Source organism: Diadema antillarum, unplaced genomic scaffold, assembly GCF_040938485.1.
Source record: "Diadema antillarum isolate AM-2024a unplaced genomic scaffold, OU_Dant_1.0 seq00000285_RagTag, whole genome shotgun sequence".
In the NCBI taxonomy this organism is placed as follows: domain Eukaryota; kingdom Metazoa; phylum Echinodermata; class Echinoidea; order Diadematoida; family Diadematidae; genus Diadema; species Diadema antillarum.
This window is the reverse complement of record NW_027271313.1, coordinates 98,243-123,427: the sequence shown is the minus strand read 5'-3', so window position 1 is coordinate 123,427 and position 25,185 is coordinate 98,243. Positions and strand designations below refer to the sequence as shown.

The 25,185-nt window shown below is 39.4% G+C and overlaps 1 protein-coding gene across 1 annotated transcript; it reads right to left on the bottom strand.

Moving 5' to 3' along the window:
- Nucleotides 1-1,507: 1,507 nt before the first annotated feature.
- Nucleotides 1,508-24,625, bottom strand: LOC139729990 (uncharacterized). The gene is made up of 11 exons (XM_071640911.1): nt 24,454-24,625; nt 22,299-22,406; nt 19,659-19,754; nt 18,695-19,118; nt 17,599-17,736; nt 10,013-10,131; nt 8,566-8,770; nt 7,517-7,678; nt 6,343-6,466; nt 3,734-3,846; nt 1,508-1,944 (listed from the first exon to the last, which is right to left on the bottom strand). The coding sequence occupies exons 1-11, from the start codon at nt 24,489-24,491 to the stop codon at nt 1,852-1,854; spliced, it is 1,620 nt and encodes a 539-aa protein (XP_071497012.1). The 5' UTR covers nt 24,492-24,625; the 3' UTR covers nt 1,508-1,851.
- Between the last annotated feature and the right edge of the window lie 560 nt (nt 24,626-25,185).

Here is a 25,185-nt window from a genome sequence, read left to right as displayed (position 1 = left end):
GACCACTAAGAAATAGACAGAGTCCTGTTTTTCTGCAAGGTCAGGGCCTTCTACATCCGTGCATTAGAGTACATGATTTCAAAGTTTCCCCTGTCAGATTATCTCTCGCAGCATGCTGAAGTAGCTGATATTAGGAAGAGAGAAATGATGAAATTTTCATCTGTGAAGTATTTTGCACAGAGAATGCAGTGCCTTGGCCTCAACACAGCTGACAATATAGATGAACTGGAGAAGGAGTTCATTTCCTACCAATTGGAGAAGTTTCCACAGGAAATCTCAAATTGTCAGAGAGTGGACAAACAGTGGAATCTCACAGGGAACATGGTGGGACTCATCCCTGAAGAAGAAATACCCTCATCTCACAACACTCATGAAAGCAGTCCTTGGTGTCTTTCACAGTAACGCAGATCGTGAAAGGATATTCAGTTTGGTCACCAAGACTAAAACCCAAATGAGGTCCAGCACGACAACAAAAACTCTAAGTGACTTAATTGTGCAGAAGCAATTCATGCTCCCAAAGAACACTGTGTGCTATGAATAAAAGTACTCAGTGCTATGAATAAAAGTACTCAACTGCACTTTTGCAAAAGTGCAAAAGCAGGCTGTATCAGAAGCACAAACAGGGGAAAGTGCAGGTGATGAGGGTGCAGGTGGTTCAGACTGAATAGGCCATTACACAGCAGACTTCAGTGACAAGCTACATTTAAAGGTGGGTATGATTTACTTTTATAGTCAATGTGCATACAAATATAACACGAGAACTTGAAATTTCCATGTTCTCAGGTCGATATTTTGACTAAAATAATGTTGCACACCATATTCTGAATTTTTTATCAAAAATTCTGAATTTTTCGGGAAAGTATACTGAATTTTGAACATCAAATGTTTGGAGGTCTGGTTGCAATACTGCTGTCTCCATCAGCACAAGGACCTGTCATTGGTTGGGAGAGTCATGGCCTACAGATCATTACTGCCACACTCAGGACAAACAAGCTGCAGGATCATCATGAACATTGTACAATGTTATGCTCCAAGAAACAATGGAGAGGATGCAGAAAAGGAGTTTTATCAGAAGCTAGATAGTGAAGGACAGAAGAATAGATGAAAAGAGCACTTTGAAGAGCCACTGAGCAGGGTGGTTAGACAAGATACAACTGATATTTCACCAGCTGATAATTTCATTATTTTATAACAAGAAAATTCTCAAAGTCCTGCCTATCTCATTTTAATACAGTTTACACATAGCAAGAGGCTAAGGACAACTTTAGAAGATTCTGGAAAACCCAACTCCTGGTTAAGTTGTTTCATATTTAGCATGAGTGAACATGAGCTGCAAAAGACAAACAACGGTACTGTAATGTGAGTTGCTAGGATGCTATATGATGCATGATAGTGACTTAATTCCAAGATTGTTTTTTGGCTACACTGATGTAAGGCATACACTGCAAACATTTCTACATGAGGTAAGTCAGAAAGGCTTTGGCTCACAGTCAAGCCTCTATAATTACGTCAATAATAAAGCTTTTATTCACTCCCACTTTCATTAGCTGGTGAATACATCTACTTCATGGAGCTCACCTCTGTTACATGATAAAGAGCTTTGTATCACTCTGCCCTCAACACAGATGACAGCCATGTAAAGTCATGATTAGAGCTGCCACAATAGAACCAAGCTACGTGGGAGCATTTCTGATGTCACAGCATTCGGTAGAAGTGGTCATAGGCTTGCATGAAGACCCTGGTGAGGTCTGGAAGCCGTCCCTTCCAGATGTGTAGAAAGTTTCATTTATCCTCCAGAGAAATCAGTTGGAATTGAGGCCTTTGTGAGTACGTCCCAACTTGCATGGTCAGTCAGATGTGGTCAAGCTGGACTTCATACTCATCCACTTCAGCCATGTCCTGGTCAAGGTGTGCAGTCAGTTCATCTAACACCACATCTATAGCCTGTATGGTAAAACAAACATACAGTGGGTCACAGCATCTATTATCATCCACATAGTGAAACATCTGTAAACATTCTCTTATCAAAACAGTCTTGACCTCTCCTTTCAAAACTCTGGGAGGCTACTCCATCGACCTATTTCCTACCAGAACCAAAAGTTGATTCCAGTCAAAATATATAACGTTCACCAAATGAAAATCCATGATAATTGTATGAAGACTTTATGATCTGTGGTTATTCTTTTAATACCTTGATTTAAACAATCAGCTGGCACTACCTTGATACAAAACTTAACATGCCATATTCACAACTCTTCAATTTGTGATCAGAATTTGTTCTCTCTTTTCTTCTTTTGATTCACATGTTACTGGCTAAGTAATGTGACTGAATTCAGAAATCTGAATATTGGTTAAAAGTATTTGACAATGGTGCAGGAGTGGACTTCTGGAATTTTTTCACAGAAGATAAATACCATGCTGAACCTCTGAAAATTTTTCACATTTTTGGCTCAAAGTTGAGTAGTATACAAATGTTGACTGCTCATGAGGATGATGGTGGAAATTATCATTCCCAAGGTGCTTTTCATACAAACCCTTCTATCACCCCGAGGCGTTAGCCGAGGGGGGATAGAAGGGTCAGTATGAAAAGCACCGAGGGAGTGATAATTTCCACCACCATCTGAATACAGAGCAGTTGATATTTGTTTTATATACCTCATCATTTAAGACTAGGTCTAACTAGTAACTAGCTATGTCAAGATCTGGGGCTAGTCAAATTATGAGGTACAGTAGTCGATTCTAGGCCTAGCCCCAGTTACAGGCCACAGCGCTCGCTTGCATGGTTTTCATACATTTCGTAGACTACCCAGTACTCACACGGCCTTCTGCGAGCTCCTGCATAATATCTTGAAAGAAGATTACAGTACTAGTATGTTATTATCCAGCTCATTTTTTAATTTCTAACATTGTATGTTGTCTCTGCTTCGGGATCCTATGAATCCTAAAGACAAGTAGACTGTCTACTAGTAACTGCTCCAAATCCTCCGGTTCCGCGCATTCAACTCACTTCAAATTGCGGAGCTCGGAGTCGGAGGAGCACTCGCCATGCCATGTTAAAACATGCCTGCTGTGCGCTAACTAGCTAGTGTGATGATTGTGCATGTGTTGTATATAAGTATACGATGTGCGTATTACAGTGAACATCCTTGGGGGGGGGGTGCGGAACCCTCGCGCAAAGTCTATGTGTACTTGTTATGTGTGCAAAAGTTGCGGAGGGTTTACAAATTCTATCACGAGGGTTTTGACTTTTTATCACGAGGGTTTTGCCTTACTATCACGAGGGTTTATTACGACGGAACTACACCTTGTCACATGATATACTTTTGACCAATCAGTTGTAAGAATCTCACTTATGAGGTATATAAAATGTTTTGTAAGGAGAACATTAATGTCAAACACTTTAAGCTAAAAATACTAACACTCATACATCACTATATAAAGTGACACTTCCAAGGTAATTGGGGCAGTGAGAGTTTTATGTACAACTAGTTGATCATAATCTATACAATGATATAAAAAGGTGTCATTATACAAACAGAATCATTTTGTAATCAAAGACAACATTAATAATATTTCATTGCTTCCATTCAGACAGGCATTCCTGCGGTAAAAGAAAACAACAACAAGAATAAGATCAAACCCTAAACTTGCATAAAGTTTTGCCCACAACATGTTTAAAAATATTTCCTTTAGTTTAATGACAGGCTGAGTGAAGTAGTTGAGCGAATCTTACCACATTGGTGCAGATCTTCTCATGGAAGCGTTTGAGTGGCAGACACTCCTCCGTCACATTTCTTCTCTTGACCAGCTCTAGCTGCAGACCCAGGACTTGGTCTAAGAGGAGAGCTGGGGTGGAGAGATGAACAACAACTGGCTTAGTGTTCTCAACTTGAGATTCCTTGGTGAGATAAGAATCCACAAAGACATTCCTCTGCTTAAATTCAGAGTTGAGTGTTTGAACTTACACCTTGCAACATGTACATGTTCACACACACATAAACACAAACACAAACAATAGATGATTAGAGCAAAGTACTATAACCTGGCATTCAAACGTCAATCATCCAAAACAAATGTTGTCTCTTTTGATAACCAACTTCTCAAAAGCCTTTGACCACATCGACTATACAATCGCAGTCAAACACTTACTAAAAATGAGAGTCCCTCCGTATTATGTGTTACTGGATCAGTGACTTCCTCGTAAACAGAAAAGCAGGCAGTTTGATACAACGGAATGCTCTCTGATTGGTCCTTCATACATGCCAGCAACCGGAAGGGAACCAAACTTGGACTAATCATCTTTCCAGCAGTGATCAACTCTGCCCTGGCCACTAATGATGAAAACATCTGGCGAATTCAAATACATTGATGGTCTTACCATAATAGATCTTACTTATCAATGAACCATCGACACTTCCAAATGCTTTGCATGAACTTCACACATGGGCTACAAACAACATGTGTTTAAACCAAAAAATTATGCATGCATGAACGTCTGCTTTTCAAGACAAAATCCTGATCGTCTCCCACTTTCTTGTTGACCAATATCACCATCAATCAGTGTACCACAGTCAAACTCCTTGGTGTGTTCATACAGGCAGATCTGAAGTGGGATACGCATATTACTTCCAACGATGAAACATGCAAACAGTCATCTATTCATGACTCTGAAGCTGAAATAACATTCTTTGGCCAATGATGACCTAGTAACCATTTCAAATCCTTCGTCCACCCGATCACCAAGTACGTCACTCCAGTCTGGACTGGAAGCATCACCAAACAGCAGTGCAACGATTTAGAACACATCCAGAAGCAGGTGTGTCACAAAACTTTCCGACCCGACTATACTTGTTACAGTGAAGCCCTGCAGCAATGCAAACTGGACTTGCTGGAAAGCAGGCGAACTGAACTCTGTGTATCCTTCACAAAGAATATACAGTCCTCTGTTCTCTGTGACCTGCTACCTACATGTATGTGAAAAGAGACAACTAATAGGTATAACCCCAGAAATTCAAGGAGAACAGAATTCAAATGTAAAACTGAACGATTCAGGAAAAGTCCCTTGCCATACCTAACAAGACTCATGAATACACATTATTTTTTAATGGTGACAATACATTGTATTTATGAAAAGAACTCTGGATAGTGAATTATGTATTCCAAATTCAAATGGATGAACACTGTTCTTAATTGCCGTCAATATGTCATCTTAATTGTGTCCATATCATGCCAAGTTTTATCTATTTATGCGCAACTTTTTTAAATTCTTCTATATTATCTATCTAAATTGCTTTTAGTGGTAATGTAGACATCTGTGGTTATGATTATTTTGGGGAACTGAGGAAACTCCCTCTTTTTTCTTGTTTTTTGGTTTTGTTTTAACGAGCAGCTCATGCACTGGCCATGTTTACGGTTGCCAAGCTGAATGTGTATGTATAAAAGTATGACCCTGTGAATGCACATCTGTGTGTGTGTGTGTGTGTGTGCTAGTGTGTGTACATGCTTGTACACATACACATGTGCGTGTGTGTAAAGCCCCCTATTATGTGTTCATGTGCACACGCCCACATTATGTGTGTGTACTCCATCAGAGCTAAATGATTATAAAGAGATGGTGCACGCGTCATGTCAGCTTGCGTGTACGCGAGTTATAAATACTTATTTGTATATAATAACACCCTTTCGTGAATGTCTGGGTTATGCAATGCAATGCAGAGTGTATAAATGCATATTAATTATGTTTGTTAGAGTGTATGTAAATATGTGATGCATGTGCCAAGTGTATGTCAATATGCAGGTGTATGCTGTGTGTGAGGGGGAAAAGTGTTGAGTGTCTTCATGTGTATAATCATATCTGTATACAATTTGTATTATATGAATCTATTAATGTCCTTCGCTTTTAGATGTTATATCTGTATTTTGCAAATTGAGCTGTAAAATTTACATGTTATCATATGTAAGTTATGTTGTTTTACAATGTTAGTTATTTTATAAGCAAATTTTATGTGATACTGATATGTTGTGTCCCTATGTAAACTACTTCAATTCAGCCTGCCGGCGACTACAGTGGTTGATTTTAAACCATTAATGAAATAAAATGACATAAATTCAAATGACATTTTTGTGAATTTAGAGAGGAGCCATGATTCTTAGAAGCAAGCTGCATGTGAAAGTTTTTGTCTACACACTCCAGTACATGTAGTATACACACAATTTTCTCATGGTCAACAATTTCATTCACAAAAGTTTCATGTTGTGAATATTTTTGGTTTTACAGTATATCATCTTCAAGTTGGAAATTGATAACTTTTCGAAATGAGATAGGAGTAGACCACTACTTACAGTCAAGGAAGAGGTCAAGGTACTCCTCACTGCTCCAGACTTTCTGGTTTGGAAGTACTCTGGATGACATCAGATTCTCAAAGAGCATCAAGTCAAGGAGAAAGTCATCTGCTAGCTTCCACACCTGTTGTCAGGATCAAATACAATATGCACAGCATTATGGGTAGCTGACACACATGTTGCCTGGGTCAAATTGCACTATAGCATTATAAGTAGCTGTCATTGTATGTAGCTTTCATGGAGCTGTTAGCCCATATATACGTTTACACCATGTTCCTGACAGCCACAGCAGATCCATTTGCCTGAAACAAAGTGCACCTTGGGCAGGTGGGATATTCTCCTTTTTCTCTCTCTCTGTATTCTAATATTGTTACAAGGGTATCCTCACAGACGCTGTTCTCACAGCATCTGGTCAGGACAGATTACACGTAATTCTCATTGTGTCCCACAATGGACCACTTCCAAGTGTTATGTTTTGTTGTCATGTTTTCTTGCATTCACCCAGTTTTTTTACTACTAGGTTTCTCATCAGCGCCCTGACTGCTATGCATCTATGACAATCATGGCATGTCACATTTGCCCATCCTGTCCCCCTGCGTTGTTTCACGTCCATCCCATATTGTCCATGGTGGTTTGAAACATGATTGCTGTGCCTGCCAGGAACAAGGTGTAAACGTGGCATGACAAAAATCAAACCACAGCAGACAGGCTGCCACAGTAATTAATCATGCAAGATGTTTGCACTTTGCAGGGTGTTGTCGCAATCATATTCATTTGAGTGATATAAAGGCACTCTGTATCATAACTTGGCATGGAATACTGGGCATAGTTAAAAGATAATGAGATAAACAAACAATGCACCCATGACTTGTGATAATTGTCTAGTACATGTAGGTAGCTCTTTGTGAATCATCACAACTAAATAATGTAAATTACATCCTGTACATCAAAAAGTTATGGTGATAACATGATGATATAACTTGTATGAAATTGAAGTTGTTAAACTTTATGAATATATCAAACTGTGATTTCCAAGGAACACTCTCTATAATGATGGTGACAATGACACTTGTAATCTTCATTATCATCCGTCTCCTTCATTTCACCATCCTTGCATCCACTCTCACTATCTAACCTGTGGAAGGTAGTGTTGATTTAAGGAATAGCAGCAAACCTGTTCTTCATCACGCAGCCTCTCCTCTGGGCTCCTGGGTAGCATTGATCTGCCAGCTGTGAAGCTATCCTCCATGAAGTCACTGGCTACATGCTCTATCTCCTCATCAATCAATTCTTCGAACACAGATAGCACACTTTCTTCGTACACAGCTTCGTCAATCTGAAAAGTAATTATCAGGTAAATGACATCAGAGGAATTAATAAATCTTAATTAGTTAGTGTGATAGCATGCACATTGTCTTAAAATGAAAAGGATCAAAACTACCTTTGCTGACATATGTGACAGTTTTCAATATACATTAAATGTAAAACTAAAGGTTAAAAGGGGGAAGGTCTCACTTAAGATCCTGGCTACATTATTTATCACAAGCTGGCATCAGTCTATTTTGCACCATATGCAATTATCTGAAGTACATAGCAGATGACAACTAGGGTGAGATGGAGTGTATTTCCATTCCACAATCTTATTAAAACATGTATACATTGAAAACCATACAAATCCAAAATCATGGAGTCAAAAGGGGCCAGAGTTTTGATCCCAGCAGAATTTTGTCAGGGGCAAAGTAACAAACTTAAAGGGTAAGCAGACACATATACACGTATGAACTACAGACATAGAACAACATAATATGCCCCATCAAATTCAATAGAAAATGAACACAAATTTATGAGCCATTCAAAATTCCTATTTTCTACCCAACATAAATCTGAGAATTCATTGTTTGTGCCTGCCCTTGGGCCTGCAGCACTGAATATAAGGATGTGCTGTGGTGTAGTGGCAAAGACCACAGGATCTTAATTAAGATTCAAGTCTGTTGGAAGTGAGAGTATCATCCTTTGACAGGGCATTTAATCTTCATCAGCTGGTCCTTTGGAGGAGACACTTCAGCCACTTTAAAGCATTTAATTGTTCTTGTAGTGTCCATGAAAGCTAATCTTGTTTTCCAGTCATATAGCATCTTTGGTGGTACATTTGTTTGGCTGAAATTTGAGTTCTATCTGACCATTTTATATGACTAGAATGCAAACAGAAAACTTGCTACATACAATATCTGGGAGGAGTTCTGAGATGATGGCACTGCATATCTCATTGAAGCCTGCCACCACGTCTTTCTGGATGAAGTACTCTGATACCAGCTCAGAAATGCATTCTGGGACCACGAGGGCAATCTCTTCCTGAACAACATCTCTCAGGAGTTCCCTAGCAACTGGCTTGTACAGTGAAGGTGTTGACGAAACCATCCCCCAGAAACTAGAAATCATACAAACACAGAATACTTCATCTCTAGCATAAATGTCCTGGTTTAATAGCACTCGCATTTGTGTGATATGCAATACAGTAACAGAGTCGGCACCGTGATGCAATTAGTTCTGTTTCGATAAGGCATGCTCTGTTTACATAAAGGATTGCACCAGTTAGCAAGCAAATTATATGTGAGACCAAATACACAGACAAAATATTGTAAACTCCTAGTCTTATTCTAATTGTTGAAAGGCCCTATGTCCTTTCCTTTACTAAAGAAGGAATATTTCAAATTGCTGAACAATTAGTAATTCTTGTTTTTAAGTGAAGTTGCAAAATGGAAAGAAAGGAGTATTGTGAATGCCACCCCCTAAAACATCTACAGCTATGATATTTTTAACATTGTTGCACAATTATGAAGATCTGAAGGGACTGAATGTACATTCATTCTTTCACAAAGCACCCACTAAGCACTTTATGAAGACCTAATTGAGTATTTCTCTTTTATATGTCAACAAGTAGCATGGAATGTAGTTCCTTTATGCCTTTACCAAAAAAAAAACTTTTAGCCAACCATGTTATTCGTCCTTAACGAAATCACCTTTGACGTAGCTCATCACCAGCAGTTTTGTTTTGTGAGTCAAAATGTGTTTGTGTGTGTGTATTTACACATAATAAATACGTTGCAGGTGACATTGTGGATATGAGTAATACAACATGTATAAAAATGACTGCTGTTTTCAGGTGTTTATTGGGTGCAAATTTGGATGACTGGTTGACACTGTTGGAGTAATATGTTTCACATCTTTGGAACAATTTCACTCACCTTTACAGTGGTATGTTAATTTCATATCTTAACATCTTTCTATGTGGGGTCAACACTCCACCAACACTCAGTATGGCATGCATTGAACCCTTTCTGTGACACACTGATTTAAGACAGAATAAATGAGCCAATACCTTCAAGGAAGTCTATCAAATAGGCAATGAATTTATGCACCAACTTAGTAAAAACACATAACAGTACAGTTGTAGAATGCTTTATATGCTTTCTAGATGATGCAAATTTCATGTTATACTAGCGGTCATATTTACTAGTACAGTATGCACATTGTATCTTTTTTAATCACATTTTATCATAAGCAAAAACAATGTAGTCAGATTCAATGTGTCATGTTGACAAACCATTTAGTGAAAATGACAGAAATATCAAATATCATTATCACAAGTGTAGAATAGAAAACTGCTTACTCTTTACTTGCTGCTCTGAGCTCTATATAGGAGATGTCTACAAGATGTTCATGTACAACTTCTTCCAGGATCTCTCTTCCTGCATCCAGGACTGGTATGGACAGCTGCCTCTCAATATCCTACAAATCAAATGCACATGTAGGAAAATTATCAGATTAATTCACTGCTTCATGCACATTTCACCTAAATTTAGCATCTTCGGGTACTATTTCTTCTGAGATTTTTCCTATTTCTGCTTGCCCTTGAAAAGTTACATTTGAAAACTATTGGGGGAGAGAGTTTGTGTCATTGAAACAAATAAATTAAACAAATTTGAATACCAAACAGCATTTACTAATTGGACAATCATGAGACTGTTTAAACACAGAACTCACACCTAAATCAGTCATTACCTGATGCTCTGGGACAATTTAATGAAGTTCTTGCAGTAATGATAACTTATATGATACCAAAGCATGAATACCTTTTCAAAGAAAAGTGACTTGGTACAGTACAATAAGCTGAATTGCTGGTGTGCAACATTTGATACATTATCTGTCACACTTTCTGTACTCATACTTGAGTGTGTTTTTATTCACTAACATGTCACATATGTTGACCATCAAGATTACGTCCAAGACGGCACATTGTGACTGCAAGAATCCAACAATACAGCATGCCACAGAAAGGACAAAATGAATACAAGAGTGAGTTATGGGGAATCAGTGTAAATGAGTATGAATAAATCAAGAAACATGCACATACACACAAAAAACGCACACTGGTGGCAATACCACTTTCTGTACAAACTAAGATCCCTTCGTCCCATTGCTGATTCCTGCCATATTTTGTCAAAATCAAATACTGTATACGCCAATATTTTCGCGTACAGATATTTTCGCGAATCACAGTATCAGTGGCATTTTTGCGTGTTTTTAAATTCGCGATTGATAGTAGTAGTAGGGTCTACTGCCAAGCCCGAGAAACACGTTCAAACACTTGCCAACGTACTCGTAACGTTTTTCCATTTGCATTGTGACTTTCCAAACATGAAAATAGAAACGACATAGTAGAAGATTGATAAAATGAAACAATTACGGCATTCACAAGTACTCAGTACCTACCAAATGTTGCAACAAATAGACGACAAAGTTTCAGAGCTGCGCTAGCGCTAGCAAAAATTTTACATGCAACCTGTGTGTATCGCTGTACACAAGTGTCGCGCTAACTACACCTAGCTGCGCACACGGCGTCTGGTCGGGCTACATGCATCCCTAGGCTTCACCCGTGTACCCAACCACGTCGAGCCGGTGTTCGTTTGCGTAGGGTAATGAAGCATGGAGATTGCACATTTTAATGCACGTTTAGCATACTGCACTTCCACAATCGGTCGCACTGTAGCGTACGTACTAGTAATATAGTATGTGTACGTACTGGCCGATGTAACAGCCGCGTTCTGGTCCGGCCAGCGTTGGATGCATTTTGTCATAAATTTGCACATAAGGTATGATGGGATAATATTTTCGCGTGTCTTTAATTTCGCGATCAGCCCGAAGCTCGTGAAATTCGCGAAAATAAAACCCTCGCGAAAATAACAGCGTATACAGTAACCAGTTTTCAAGAGGAAGATGAAAAGGAGAAAAGTTTACATACATGATGGAGGAAGAGACAACTTATTAGGCACCTCACATGATGATACCAGACGGTGAATAACTGCATTAGCTCAATTGAGCCACTCTGTTCAAGTGAGCTAAAAATCATAAGATTCAGACATGCATACATGAAAAAAATGAAATGTCGCTATGGCGACTGGTATGCCTCCGCCATAATGCATGGTTCTCCTAACAGGTCTATAGTACATGTGGACAATGTGTGATTACATTTTCACAAAATTGGCAAAATATTAAAATGACAAGTTTGCCACAAATGTGTTAATGTTCACCTTCCTTGACCTAGGTTTAATTGGATGAGTAGGAGAGCATGTATTTGGAGATTTAAAAACTTTAACTTGACTTTGATCCATTCATAAAAAGTTTATGCACTGAGTAATTTTCAAGGTATGGAGAAAAAGTGCAATATCTGTATTGAATTGTAAATTGTTGCCATTTTCATCTGGCCTTTGACCCTAAAATTCATATTAAGATAATCAATGTCAGGCAGAACATGCAAAAAATATGTAGTAAGTTTCAAGATAACTTCAACCCTTTCCTAGATATGGAGGAAGCAGTTAGTTGAGCACTTTCACTTTGACCTTTTGACCATTGAGGCAAAAAAAAAGGAGAAAAAAATCTTAACAGAGAATCTCTATTGGGTTATACATGCATACACCAAGTGTTAAAAAAAATAATCCTGCTGGCATTGCATAAATATGAGGGAAATAGTAAAATTTTGAAGTGTTGCCCTTGACCTTTGACCCCTGACCTTTGACCCCATGAACCCTAAATTCTCTAGATAATCACTGCCAGTCAGTACATGTATATATACGTATCCGGGCACTTACCCCCTGGGCAACTACCCTCCGGATAACTACCACCCGGATAATTACCCCCCAGGTCTATTCCCCCTTAGGGCAACTACCCCCGGACAATTACCCTCCTAGGGTAATCACCCTCCAGGGCCATAACCCCCTAGGACAACTACCACCCGGTCATCTACCCTCCTAGGGCAACTACCCCCAAGGGCAATTACCCCTAGGACATCTACCCTCTGGATATCTACCCCCTGGGTAACTACCCCCTGGATGACTACCCCCCGGATAACTACCCCCCCAGATAACTACCACCCGGATAACTACCCCCTGAATAACTACCCCCCGGATAACTACCCCCTGGATAACTACCCCCCGGAGAACTACCCCCTGGGTAACTACCCCCCGGATAACTACCCCCAGGATAACTACCACCCGGATAACTACCCCCCGGATAACTACCCCCCCGGATAACTACCCCCAGGATAACTACCACCCGGATAATTACTCCCCGGATAACTACCCCCAGGATAACTACCACCCGGATTACTACCCCCCCCCCCCCATAACCATACCCCGAACCCCCCCCCCCCCCGCCCCCTCCTGATACTTACCTACTGGACAACCCTCCCTCCCCGCCCCCCGAAAGTTACCATGCACCCGTTGTAATTTTTCCATAAGTTCATAACACCATATCAGAAGATGCACCTTTCTCTTACACTGTCATCAATTTTACTCTTTTGGCTTGTCATTTTCTACCGTTATAACGCATTAGACGATAAACATAAGAAAAGGAGAGTTGATTTCACTGCAATTCATATTCCGTTAACATTAGCGAGGGACCCTTCGATATAAAGCCATAATTTCTGATAGGATCCGGGCACGGTTTTATGAAAGTTATCAGTCCTGACAAGCTGTCAGTTCCACACAATTACCAATCGTTGGAGGTCGATCAAAGCAGGTCCATGGTAACAAGTCAGTGACTCGAGCTCATCAATCAAGCAGAACCCATGGTTTTATTGAAATTATTAGAGACTAACAAGATGTCATAACTGGCAACTTTTATCAAACGGTGCCCTAATCTGTCATAAGAGTAAAATTACAGCTTGTTTTACATACAAGTAGAATTGTGCTAGTTTTCAAATTAAATGTTCTCGATACTTTAAGAGGAAATCCAGTTCAAATATAAGTGAGTCTCATTAGAAAGAGTAAAATATTACGAGTTTAACGGTATTTCTTTAAAAAAAACACCCCTAGTTGTTAACGAAGTCTTTTGTCCTGCACCCTCTTTTTGAATAGATCTATAGAGAGTTGTAGTTGACAGAATCCTTTTTACATTATAGGGCTGCTCTGTTTTATCCCGGCCATTTCAAGAGTATTTTTTTTTCACAAAAACTTGAATCCTTCTTGGAATAACATGCTCTTTAATATTTCGTAAGGTGTTTCTAATTATCTCACCCAAAAGATGTTTAAAACCTGAAGTTAGGTCTCGACCAAAATTTGATGATATGAATTTTTTTTTTCAATTCAAATAGCAAACGTTGTTTGAAAATAACAATGAGAGACGTACTCTTCTGGGGGAGAGTTATTGTAAGAGGGGTGATTGTTTGGAGCCTAATTTTAATAAGGAGTAATTGTCAAGGGAGGTAATGCTCTGCGGTGATCATACCAAGGAGATGACAATCTCTTCCCACATCCTCGATATACTAGTTGTTAATGCCCAATAATGCAGAAGGGCAATTCTGAAATGAGCGTTAACGGTATAACAGTAAAATAGTTACAAAATTGATGAAACAATACAAAGAAGGCACATTAAGACAGAGACGAAGTACACAAATAAAGATACAGTGCACTCCCGTTACAACGAACACGGTTATAACGAAATTTCGTTATAACGAAGCAAAACTTCTGGTCCCAAAATTATCGCCATTAAAGTCTATGTACAAAATTCGCTTATAACGAAGACGGTTATAACAAAATTTTCGTTATCACAAAGTCTTTTCTGAGCGCCACTGACAAAGAAAAACAAAAGAAATGTGCTCCGTTATAACGAAATGCGGATCGCATTCAAAAATGCATAGCGGAACAAGCATTTTTAAAGCGTCTCTGCATGAGCGAACGCATCATTGAATGTTCACTCCCGTGTATCACGCACAGTTTCCGAGGGGAACTTGCGTTATTGTAATAAAATAATCTGAATTCAGATAAGGTTTGTTTCATTGTTCCGAAGTCTTTTAATACAAAACACACAGATTCTGATACAACTAAATGTCCGTTAGTTAGGAAATGAAAGAGGGTTTGTTATTAAGCACATTTTGGCGTTATTCCAAAGGTTCGTTAATCCGATAATAAAATATGGTCCTTATTCTTATTCTTGTACGGTTCGTTAGTCCGAAAATGACAGGAATTCAAAACGTTCGTTAATCGGAACATTACAAAAAGTATCGTTAATCCATGGTGGAAAAAGGAGAGTACACTAACAAAGCTTAAGAATTGCAATTCTTATAATCGTCTTAAGATAAATAAATCTTCGAAATAACAAACCTTTCTCTTTTTTTTTTTCATTAACAAAATTTCTTCGGAATAACGAACCTTATTTCATTTTCGGATGAAAAAGCCTTCGGAACAACGGACTTTCTGAATAGTGAACCTTTCTCTTTTTTTGATTTATAAACCTTCAGAATGACGAACCTCATTTCATTTTCAGATCAACGAACCTTCGGAAAATGAACAATATATTATTTTGATCTAAATTATGAACTCTAGGAATAATGATTCCGCGGAAATGCGAACCTTCACATAAACAAACCATCGGAATCCCGGGGATGGCGAAACTTCGGAATAAGGAGCCTTCGGAGTAACGTACTTTAGTAAGAAAAAAAAAACATTTGGAATAGCGAACTGTAAGCAAATCGTACACCGTCATTTTCTACACATGTGTGACAACACAAACAACTTTATGCTCTTTTTAAAATGTAATATTTAAACGAAATTAAAAAGGTAATCTCCCATTTCACATAGCTTTCCAGCGTATGATGAGGATTCAACAAACAGAGTTTTTTATGCGTGGTTTCCTTCTTTTCGTTATACATTGCATATTATATTTGTTCGGTTATAACGAAATTTTGTTAAAACGAAAAGACAAACAAACAAACTGCCGGTCCTGAGCATTTCGTTTTAACGGGAGTGCACTGCACATGAACACACACGAGATAAATCCCTTGTAATGAGAGAAAGAGGAAAGGTGAGTTATGAATGACAGGAATAGACTACCTTCACGGTGGACAGAGAAAAGCGAGAGGGAAGAGGAAGACGATGGGTCAAAACCAGGGCACGTGAGGCATGAGATATAAGCGCCTCAAAATAAAGAAGTGTTACATGGAGTTGTGGTAAACGATAGACGATTGTGGTTAAAAAAATATTGCAAAAAGTTTAACTCATTCTGAAGTGTAACATTTCTTCAAAATGTCTTTAGTTCAATGGTAAAGGCATTCAAACTTCAAACTTTTTTTTTTATACTATACTATCAAGAGAAATCCAAAATTTCGGAACAGTAAAAGAAAATACAGATTTAGCGAATATAGTTTTGGTTAAAGGCATTGACATTTACTGGATTACCGGGTAGGATATGAAGGGACAGCTTCGTTTTTTATGAACATAGAGTCAAAATACAGAGGGAGAAATTAAGCTTGTACATAAATCGTCCTAAATGCAAACGATACAAATCGTAAATCCTTAAGATGTTGTTTTCATAAGATGATGTATCAGTACGGCATCTTCGTGATTCCTGGCAAATAATACAAAGAACTTCGTTTCCTGTAGTAATGATATTCTTTTTATCAAAAGTAAGATTGGGGGTGGGGGCAATGACCCAGGAGGTAGTTACCCAGGGGGTAATTGGCGTGGTGCACTGTCCTGGGGGTAATTTTCCTCTTGATAGTTATAGGGGAGGGGGAGTTGTAGGCCTACTTATACGGGGTAATCATCCATGGGAAATTATCGGAGGGGGTAGTTATCGGGTGGAAGTTATCTGGGGTCTAGTTTTCGGAGGAGGGGGTAATTAACCTGGGGATAATTATCCTGGTGGTAATTATCGGGGGGAGTTATCGGGGGGGGGGGGGGGGTGATTATGCGGGGGGTAATTATCCGGGGGTAATTATCCGGGGGGGGTAATTATCCGGGGGGGGGGGGGGTAATTATCCGAGGGGTAATTATCCGGGGGGTAGTTATCCTGGGGGTAGTTACCCAGGGGGTAGTTCTCCGGGGGGTAGTTACCCAGGGGGTAGTTCTCCGGGGGGTAGTTATCCAGGGGGTAGTTGCCCGGGGGGTAGTTACCCAGGGGGTAGTTTTCCGGGGGGTAGTTATCCAGGGGGTAGTTATCCGAGGGGGTAGTTATCCAGGGGTAGTTATCCGAGGGGTAATTATCCAGGGGGTAGTTTTCCTAAGGGGGAATTGCCCTAGGGGGTGATTGCCCTAGGAGGGTAGTTGTCCGGGGGGGTAGTTGTCCTAGGGGGTAATTTACCCTGGAGGGTAATTGCCCTTGGAGGGTAGTTGTCCAGGGGGTAGTTGCCCTAGGGGGGAATTGTCCTGGGGGTAATTATCCGGGTGGTAGTTATCCGGAGGGTGGTTTTCCAGGGGGTAGTGTTCCTAGACCCGTATATATACTATGTTCCATGAAGATACCTTGAACAATTTCCAAGGTACAGAGAAAAAAGTGAAATGTTAACATTTTTACTTGACCTTTGACCTTTGACTTCATGACCCCAACTTTCACCAGAGAATTTTAATTGGGTAATACATGTCTACATTAAGTTTCAATAAAATATCTTCAGGCAATGCATAGATATGGAGGAAATAGTGAAATTTTACATATTTGACCTTGACCTTTTGACCTTTGACCTTGAGCATGTGCACCCAAAAGTTGATAGGCACATCTTCACCCCCTAATACACATACATGCCAAGTTTTATTAGGATACCTCAAAAGGTTTTTTAGTTACGCTTGCCACAAAATTCATTACGGACGGACGGACAACCCGAAAACATAATGCCTCCGGCACCACTTCGTGGCGGAGGCATAGAAAATTGATAAAGATATAACTAAACAGAGCAAATCCTACGTAGTGGCCAAGGCTTCATACCCTCTCCTCCCTAAGCTGTGTCAGTACATCTAGAGCCACCTCTAAAACCAGGTCATCCTGAAGACAGCTGGTCAGGAAGTATTCTAGGAATGTCCTGGCTGACAGCTCATCCTGCATGAAGGCAACAACACTTGATACCTGCAAAACAAAGGGAAATAACTCTTGATTGTTGTTGCTGTTGTGTTTAAGAGGCACATCATTCACATTTGAAAATTGACTCATCTTCATCGCATCAAATACTTTACATAAGAATAATATAGGACTGATGATAAGTCTCTCATCAAACTTGATAGAGAGAGAGAGAGAGTAATTGAGACAAGGTAGCTATATGACAGAAACCTGGAAATCACTGTTCATTTGTCATATACAATCACATTGGCGCATGACCTGTTTTGCTGTCATGTACATATAAGTCTGAATATCCACCATCCTTTGTATCTTCCAAGATTTTTTATGTGTTAATTTAAGAAAAAAGTGGGGGGGGGGGGGGCAACAAAAATCTTTATTTTCACCTTTAAAACTAAATAGATTTGGCTTACTGGTTTATCTGGGTTCACACCAACACACAAACACACCAACACACACACACACACACACACACACACAATGTTGTATTACAAATCTGTCTACATTTGCTCAGCTTTCATATAATCACATCTAGATTAGCAGGTATGTGTTTGTTTTGTTTCAAACCAACCGTGACTACATTAAAGGGACTGTACAGTACTGGTTGAGGTGAGGATTCAGGTTTATAACATTTTTTGGTGAGATAATGAGAAACCTCTCACAAAGTATGAAAGAGCATGTAATTTCAAGAAGGATTCAACATCTATTTGATGAAAATTGGCCTTGAAATGGCTGGGACATCCAAAAAAGCGATCCTTATAAATTGACGGGCCACAACTTTTATTAGGATCTCTTTGTTTTACCTTGTTTTTAGATATCTCAGTCATTTCAAAACTGATTTCATTCAATAAACTTTTGATTCCCCTTAGAATTGTGCACTCTTTATATGTTGCAAAACGTTACAAGCTGAATCCTCACTTCTGCCAGTACTGTACAGTCCCTTTAAAGTCCAAACATTTAATTATTTTACCTGAGCAGTTTGCACAGGGACCCTGACCAATTCTCTGCCACCAAAGACATTGTCATACTCCACCAGTCTAGGCCCATCTCTGAGACTATCATGGTCTTGGTATCGCTCTCTTTCTATCCCCATGATCTTCATGTGATTTGCATGGATCACACTTTGTATATCAGTCTCAAGGTTGGCACTTCCCATCCTCACATTGTACTTCTTCCCTCTCTTCTTGACTTCTCTACCCTCAGGGTTAACTTGTCGCCCAGTGTACTGGTCCCACGCTGGCACATAAGTATTTGGTGAGGTGAGGGTTGGATGGATTGTTCCATTTCTGATCTCATACGGTGAGGCTGGTTGTGATTGAGTGAGTTGTGGCTCTTGAGTCCCAGGTAAGTCAGAATTGAAGCTGTCCAGGCTGAGTGTATCATCTGAGGGCGGTCTGAAACCAATGGGACACATTCAACTGCATGGTTATGACAGTGAGAGCCAGTGTGTAAGGCTATGAGCATTTGGATGGATGTCCACATCATTTTATGGATGCCCTTATCTTTTATAGATGTTAAGATCATTTCCAAGTGAGAGACAACAATGAAAAATGAAAGCATTTCCACCTATGGTAATGAGACTAGTCTGAGAATCAATGTTTTGCAAGCACATACCATTCATTCATTCACTGAACAAGCAGATTCTGGTTATGCAAATTTATCAAAAAGCTGGGAAGCAGCACAAAGGATGAATAACAATCACATTGTAATTGTGCATCCTTTCTAACAATAAAACAACACATTAAATTTCACATGACCTTTTCCTTCATCACTTTAACTCTTGACTCCATTTGATGGATGGAATACAATTGAACAAAGGGAGGAATGGATGCATACACAATCACTCTATTTCTTATGCCTCTGCATTAGTGATCTTCACGTCACAGAAATGATGTATAAATAGAGACGGGCTTTGGGCATACATGTACTCTAACCTGTGTGATGACAGTGGTGGGACCCTTGAGAAATGACTTCCTCTCAGTTCTGGAGATGACCATGGCTGATGACTTGTCCCTTGAGGGCTGTCCAGTCTGCATTGGTCAGAAGAAATGATACTGCTGGTATTGTTGCAAATAATGGTCGTGGCAACACACAAATTATCCCCCCCCCCAAAAAAAATCCTTTTCATCATTACCATTATCATAATCATCAGCAGCATCACCGTAATCAATTTTGAGGCATTACTTTTATATGATAGCACCAATTCACAGGATTCCTAAAGGGGTATCTCACTGAGCGGCGAACGTTTGCGAACGTAGCGAATTTGGGAATTCGCCAGGGTTCGTAAACGGTTGCAAAAGGTTCATTAACATTCGCAAGAAAGTTCGCAAACGGTTTTTATTGTCGCAAACAGTTTTTCTTGTCGCAAAGAAATTTTGAACATGTTCAAAATTTCTTTGCGAACCTTTGCGAATTTGTATTTTCGCTAACAGTTGCAAACATTCGCAAACATTCGCAAAACACTCGTAAGAATTCGCAAACGGTCGTAATACGGTGTCGCTAACATTTTTATATGATTCGCCACTGCTAGCGAACAAGTAACCACATGGTTCCTATATAAAAGCTTCTGAAACAGACAAGGTTCCACTCTAAGAAAGTTCTTGAAGCTCTTGACATCTCCATCATGATTGTAATTGCTTCAAAAGCTTTTCATATTGACTAAAGTCTGTCCTCTGCAACAAGCACTCTCTGACTCTCTTTCTTTTCTTCTTCCTTTCTTGTTTTTCTTTATTTTATTTCTCTTATGCTGCACAACTCTCTAAAAAAGAAAGAGTGAAAATGTTCATTCTTGAAGGAGTGAATTACAGAAAAGAGTGAGTTTTGAGTGGAATTGGAGTGAATTTTGAGTGAAAATATCTATTTTCACTCATTTTGGAGTGACCTCAGGGATCACTCGAAAATCTTGGAGTGATCCCTGAGGTCACTCAAAAATGAGTGAAAATGAACATTTTCACTCCAAAATCACTCTAATTTCACTTGAAACTCACTCTTTTCTGTTATTCACTTCTTCAAGAGTGAACATTTTCACTCTTTCTTTTTTAGAGAGAATAGCTGTAGCAGCAGCCTGACAAAGCAGCTCTTCAAGGATAGCAACACCTTGAGCCTCTTCTTGGCAGAAATTTATTTCCATATCCTGGAAATCCATCTTGAACGGTTGTCACAAGAGATCTGAATTCAGTGGAAGGTTTTATGTCGTTTTATGGGTCTTACTATACACAATCGCCTGGTACTTTTCTAGGTCCAAGAACATTCGCAAAATTGTCGCAAAGGATTTGCAAACAGTTGCTAATATTTGCAAAACTGTCGCTAACATTTGCAAAATTGTCGCTAACATTTGCAAAATTGTCGCTAACATTTGCTAACATTCGCTAATAGTCGCCACCTGTGTTCGCAAACACTTTCGCAAACATTCGCTAAAGTGTTGCTAATTGTCGCTAAACATCGCTAAAAGTCGCTAACTGTCGCTAATGGCAGAAGCGAACTTTGATTTTTCGCAAACATTCGTCAGAAAAGTTGGCGAATCTCAAATTCGCTACGTTCGCAAACGTTCGCCGCTCAGTGAGATACCAGCTTTAGGAGCTAATTTTCAGATACATGAGTAACTTACATTGTATACCATGTGATATCTCATACAATGGATGCGATGAGGAGGACAATGCTTCTTATTAAATCTTTAATTAACTTATCTCAGCAAAGCCAAGTTGGAAGTTTGGCCAGACAGCCAACAACACAAAACATATAATTTCATAACCAAATAGACATTGATCATGGCACTACAGTTTATGTCATACAAACGTAGGGCTTGGGAATCCCTGAATTGGTCAGTTATTTAAGAGTTTGGTCAGAATCCACATTCGTGCATAATTTAAATGTCTCCTTCTTGGAGACCAAAAAAAAAATAGAAAAAAAAAAGGAAATCATACCGAAAGTTATCATTTTTCTTGAGCACTAGAATTAGAATGGATCTTGTCGTCATTTGTCCCCTTCATTTCAATATTGATGGGACCAATTGTCCTTTGAGACTCGATTGTTTATCTTCTTGATTTCTTTTTGCTTTTATTCCTTTATTTGTGAGGTAATGAACCAGAACTTTATGATGGCATATGAAAGAATCTACTTTATTAGGTCTGGATTTGTTTGTAAATTCTCACAGATGATCAATGCAATCAGCAACTTCTAAATCATAATAATACAAATTATTCTGATATTGTTACATGCTACATTAATGTTTTTCATATCAGTTCCCAAAATCACTTTAAATGAACAGTTGAATGGCTGCTAATCAAAGAAAATACAAACTACAGTGAGATGATTTGAACAACTGTACACACACTTTTACTTTACTGTTGAAAGGCCACACTGACATTTGACTTACAAATATACCATTGTTTGAAGTACAGATCTTTAAAGCACTGACCTCTGCATTCAAGGTCCACACATAATTGTTCCTTCACATACACGTACAACTACATGTATGAAAAAAAAACCTGTTCAGCTGCTACTGCTTCTGATATATGTATCCTCTTTTATTACGGCTCATACCATGTCAATCATTGCAGATAATACAGTCTCACCTTGGTAATGGATTGGGGGGCACAGTCCTCCTTCTGCTTGAGATGTCACCTTCCTTTTCTTTCTCTTTTCTACCTGTTAGTGACTGTCTCTCACGGGCTCTCCGCAATCTGTATGAAATCACAAAAGTGGAAAGAATTTCTTTTCATTAACACATATATATGTATGTTTAACTCTCTCATTAGTAACATCAATTTACAATTAACACTGCTAACACTTCATTGACACATAGACAACTAGTTTTAAGAACATGTAATTTATCTTTTGTTCTCTTAGAAATACATTACACACTCATTTCACTGTCAGAACAAGGTGAAGAAAATTACTGACAGATTCTATGGACTATGGTTTCTAATAAAATATGCACAATAGTCTAGAACCTATGTACATGTACACTGATTGTGATCAGACAACACGTAAAGTTCATGGCACTATAAATGTCCTTTTGTATATATGTACTTATTTTCAATTACTCACTTAAGTTTGAACCAAATCGGTCTCTGGGAAGCGTCAATATCATCATTAAATTTCATGTCTTTGCTTAAAACAAGTCACTCTTGGTGAGCAAATTTGTGGTGTATGCTGCCTGCACAATCTGAAAGAGAAGCCAGCCATCTAATATTATGTGACAAATCTTTTAAGGAACCGGGAGCAAAGGATCAATTTCAAATGATTCATAGCAAGTCGAAGAAAGTCAGCTGAGAAATGCAGATTCCTAGATCACACAAGACCACATACAAATGATAGACAGGGTACAGCAGCGTCACTGCCATGGAATGTGAGCTGGGCTGGGAAATGCTGCAACTGCGACACAGGGCAGGACCCATCAATACATTCTGTGCTCAAGGCACTTGCGGGATGCCTATCTGTCCCAGCACAAAAACCCCTACGTCCAGTCCAAAAGGGTTCTCTGGAAGTCACCTTCTACAAGCTTCATCCCAATCGCCACAAATAAAAACTGCTACAAGTACCAGTACTCATTTATACCAAGGACCATCACAGAGTAGAATGCACTGTCATCAGCAGTCACAGACATCGCAAACAAGGATACTTTCGAAACAGCTGTCCTCTACCACATTCAAGAGCAAAACAATTAGCTTCTGACTTCTAACATCAGCGCATCTCCTGTCCCAGTTGGCCCCTGCATAGGGGTGTTGGACAGTACCCCTGAAGAAGAAGACAGACACACATTACAAACATGTGTGCAATTCTCATTCTATGCCTTCTCATGACAATAACCGACTTCTTACAACTTGCCACAATCGTTGCACATTGCTTTTTAGCTCAGTGGCGAGTTCCTTTTTGCATAATATTAGACAACTTACCGGTACTAACCTGCTAACTTCAGTTCTAGATTGTGCATGCAGCATCCACTACACTGTCACTGGCATTTCTCATAAAGAGCGAGTTTGTTTTGAGCGAAGACTTGAAAGCCAACATCGATATTGGGTTCAATTCTAACTGGACTTGGAAAAGGCTTTTTAAGTATATTTGGTGCAGTTTGGTTCAGTGGAATTTGATTTTGAGATACCATAGTTATGGGTAAACTTGGCCTAGCGGGTAAAGTCGGCCCCCAGCGCGCGCATTACAAGTAGTTGTACTGCGCGCTGGGGGCCGACTTTACCCATAACTATAACCTGGACAATGGTACTTGTAATGTATAACGTTAGACGATACAAGCTCATTGCCTCAGTAGAACACGTCTAGAATCTTGGCCTACTTCAAGTAGATACTCTAAACTTAGTTAATTTGATAACTTACTGCTATCTACTAGTACTAGGCATTGCTAGGCTAGAGGGTCTAGATAATCTATGACATTTAAAATGCATAGCTGCACCTAACCCCGGCTCCTTGTACACAGCTTTCGAGTTCGGCGTTCGGGCCGGGCTGATAGTGATGATGGTCACACTACTAAAGTCACAGTTAAGCTGCACCAAACAAAATCTAATTCCTAGCTAACAAATTGCTGCCTCCAAATAACTTACACAAGTACAAACTTGTATTCCTTGAATCGGAATTTAATGGACCATCCACATTCTTTTTCGTTTTCTTGCTATTTTGCAAGTCTTCACACTTAACGTTTGTCGTTAGTTCTAGTCTACAAACATTAACCTGATAACATCAAAATGTACGAATGGGACTGAAGATAGTAAATACCTCTCTTGAAGTTGTGCCCATGTTTGCTCCTGTGACATGTCTGCAGTCGGATTGGACGTGAAAACTACGAGATAAATAATGTCACGGATATCATATATAACACGTGACAGGTGATGCAAGTCGTGAACAACACAGAATAGACCTAGATTCTACGCTACACCTGTTTCTCCAGCCAGGTCGACCTCGCCTCGGCACAGTAGCAGCTAACATGAGCAGCGCTTTACCGTATATATATGAGAGTCATAATTTGCGTTGCGTCGGAGCGATGTCGCCAAGACCACCAACCTCTTATCTGTCAACCTCACTGGTCAACCCGCTAGCTGTGCATGTCGCACACTGAATTATGTGCACCAGCTCCACACTGTCAGCAGTAGTACGTCTTCTACGGTGTCGTCACTCATTGATCTGACAGGCAATCACTGCAGACTCTGATAAATATCGAGAAAGGGACTGGTTGGTATATTGAAGATAAGCAGATTTTCACCGAAGTCGAAAGAGATTGCATTTTTATTGCATGCCAATCAGTTTTCTTTTACAATATGAATTGAAAATAGGAAGTAACATTTACTAGTATAAAATGTACTTTTAATGTTCGCGTTTTTAATTATATGATACTCGTACAAAGTTGAGGGGACTTGGCTACCCACATGTGAAGAAGAAGAAGATTGATTAAGAACAGGACTGATGAAATCTTAAGCCTACCAATTTCATCTCGTGAAAATGAATTTGAGA

Coding starts and splice junctions, on each gene's coding strand:
- LOC139729990 (XM_071640911.1), bottom strand. CDS start 24,491: ATGTCACAGGAGCAAACATGGGCACAACTTCAAGAGAG. Junction 17,737..18,694: donor TCCCTGTGCAAACTGCTCAG/GTAAAATAATTA, acceptor TTTGTTTTGCAG/GTATCAAGTGTTGTTGCCTT. Junction 10,132..17,598: donor CACAGCTTAGGGAGGAGAGG/GTATGAAGCCTT, acceptor TTTGATTTGTAG/GATATTGAGAGGCAGCTGTC.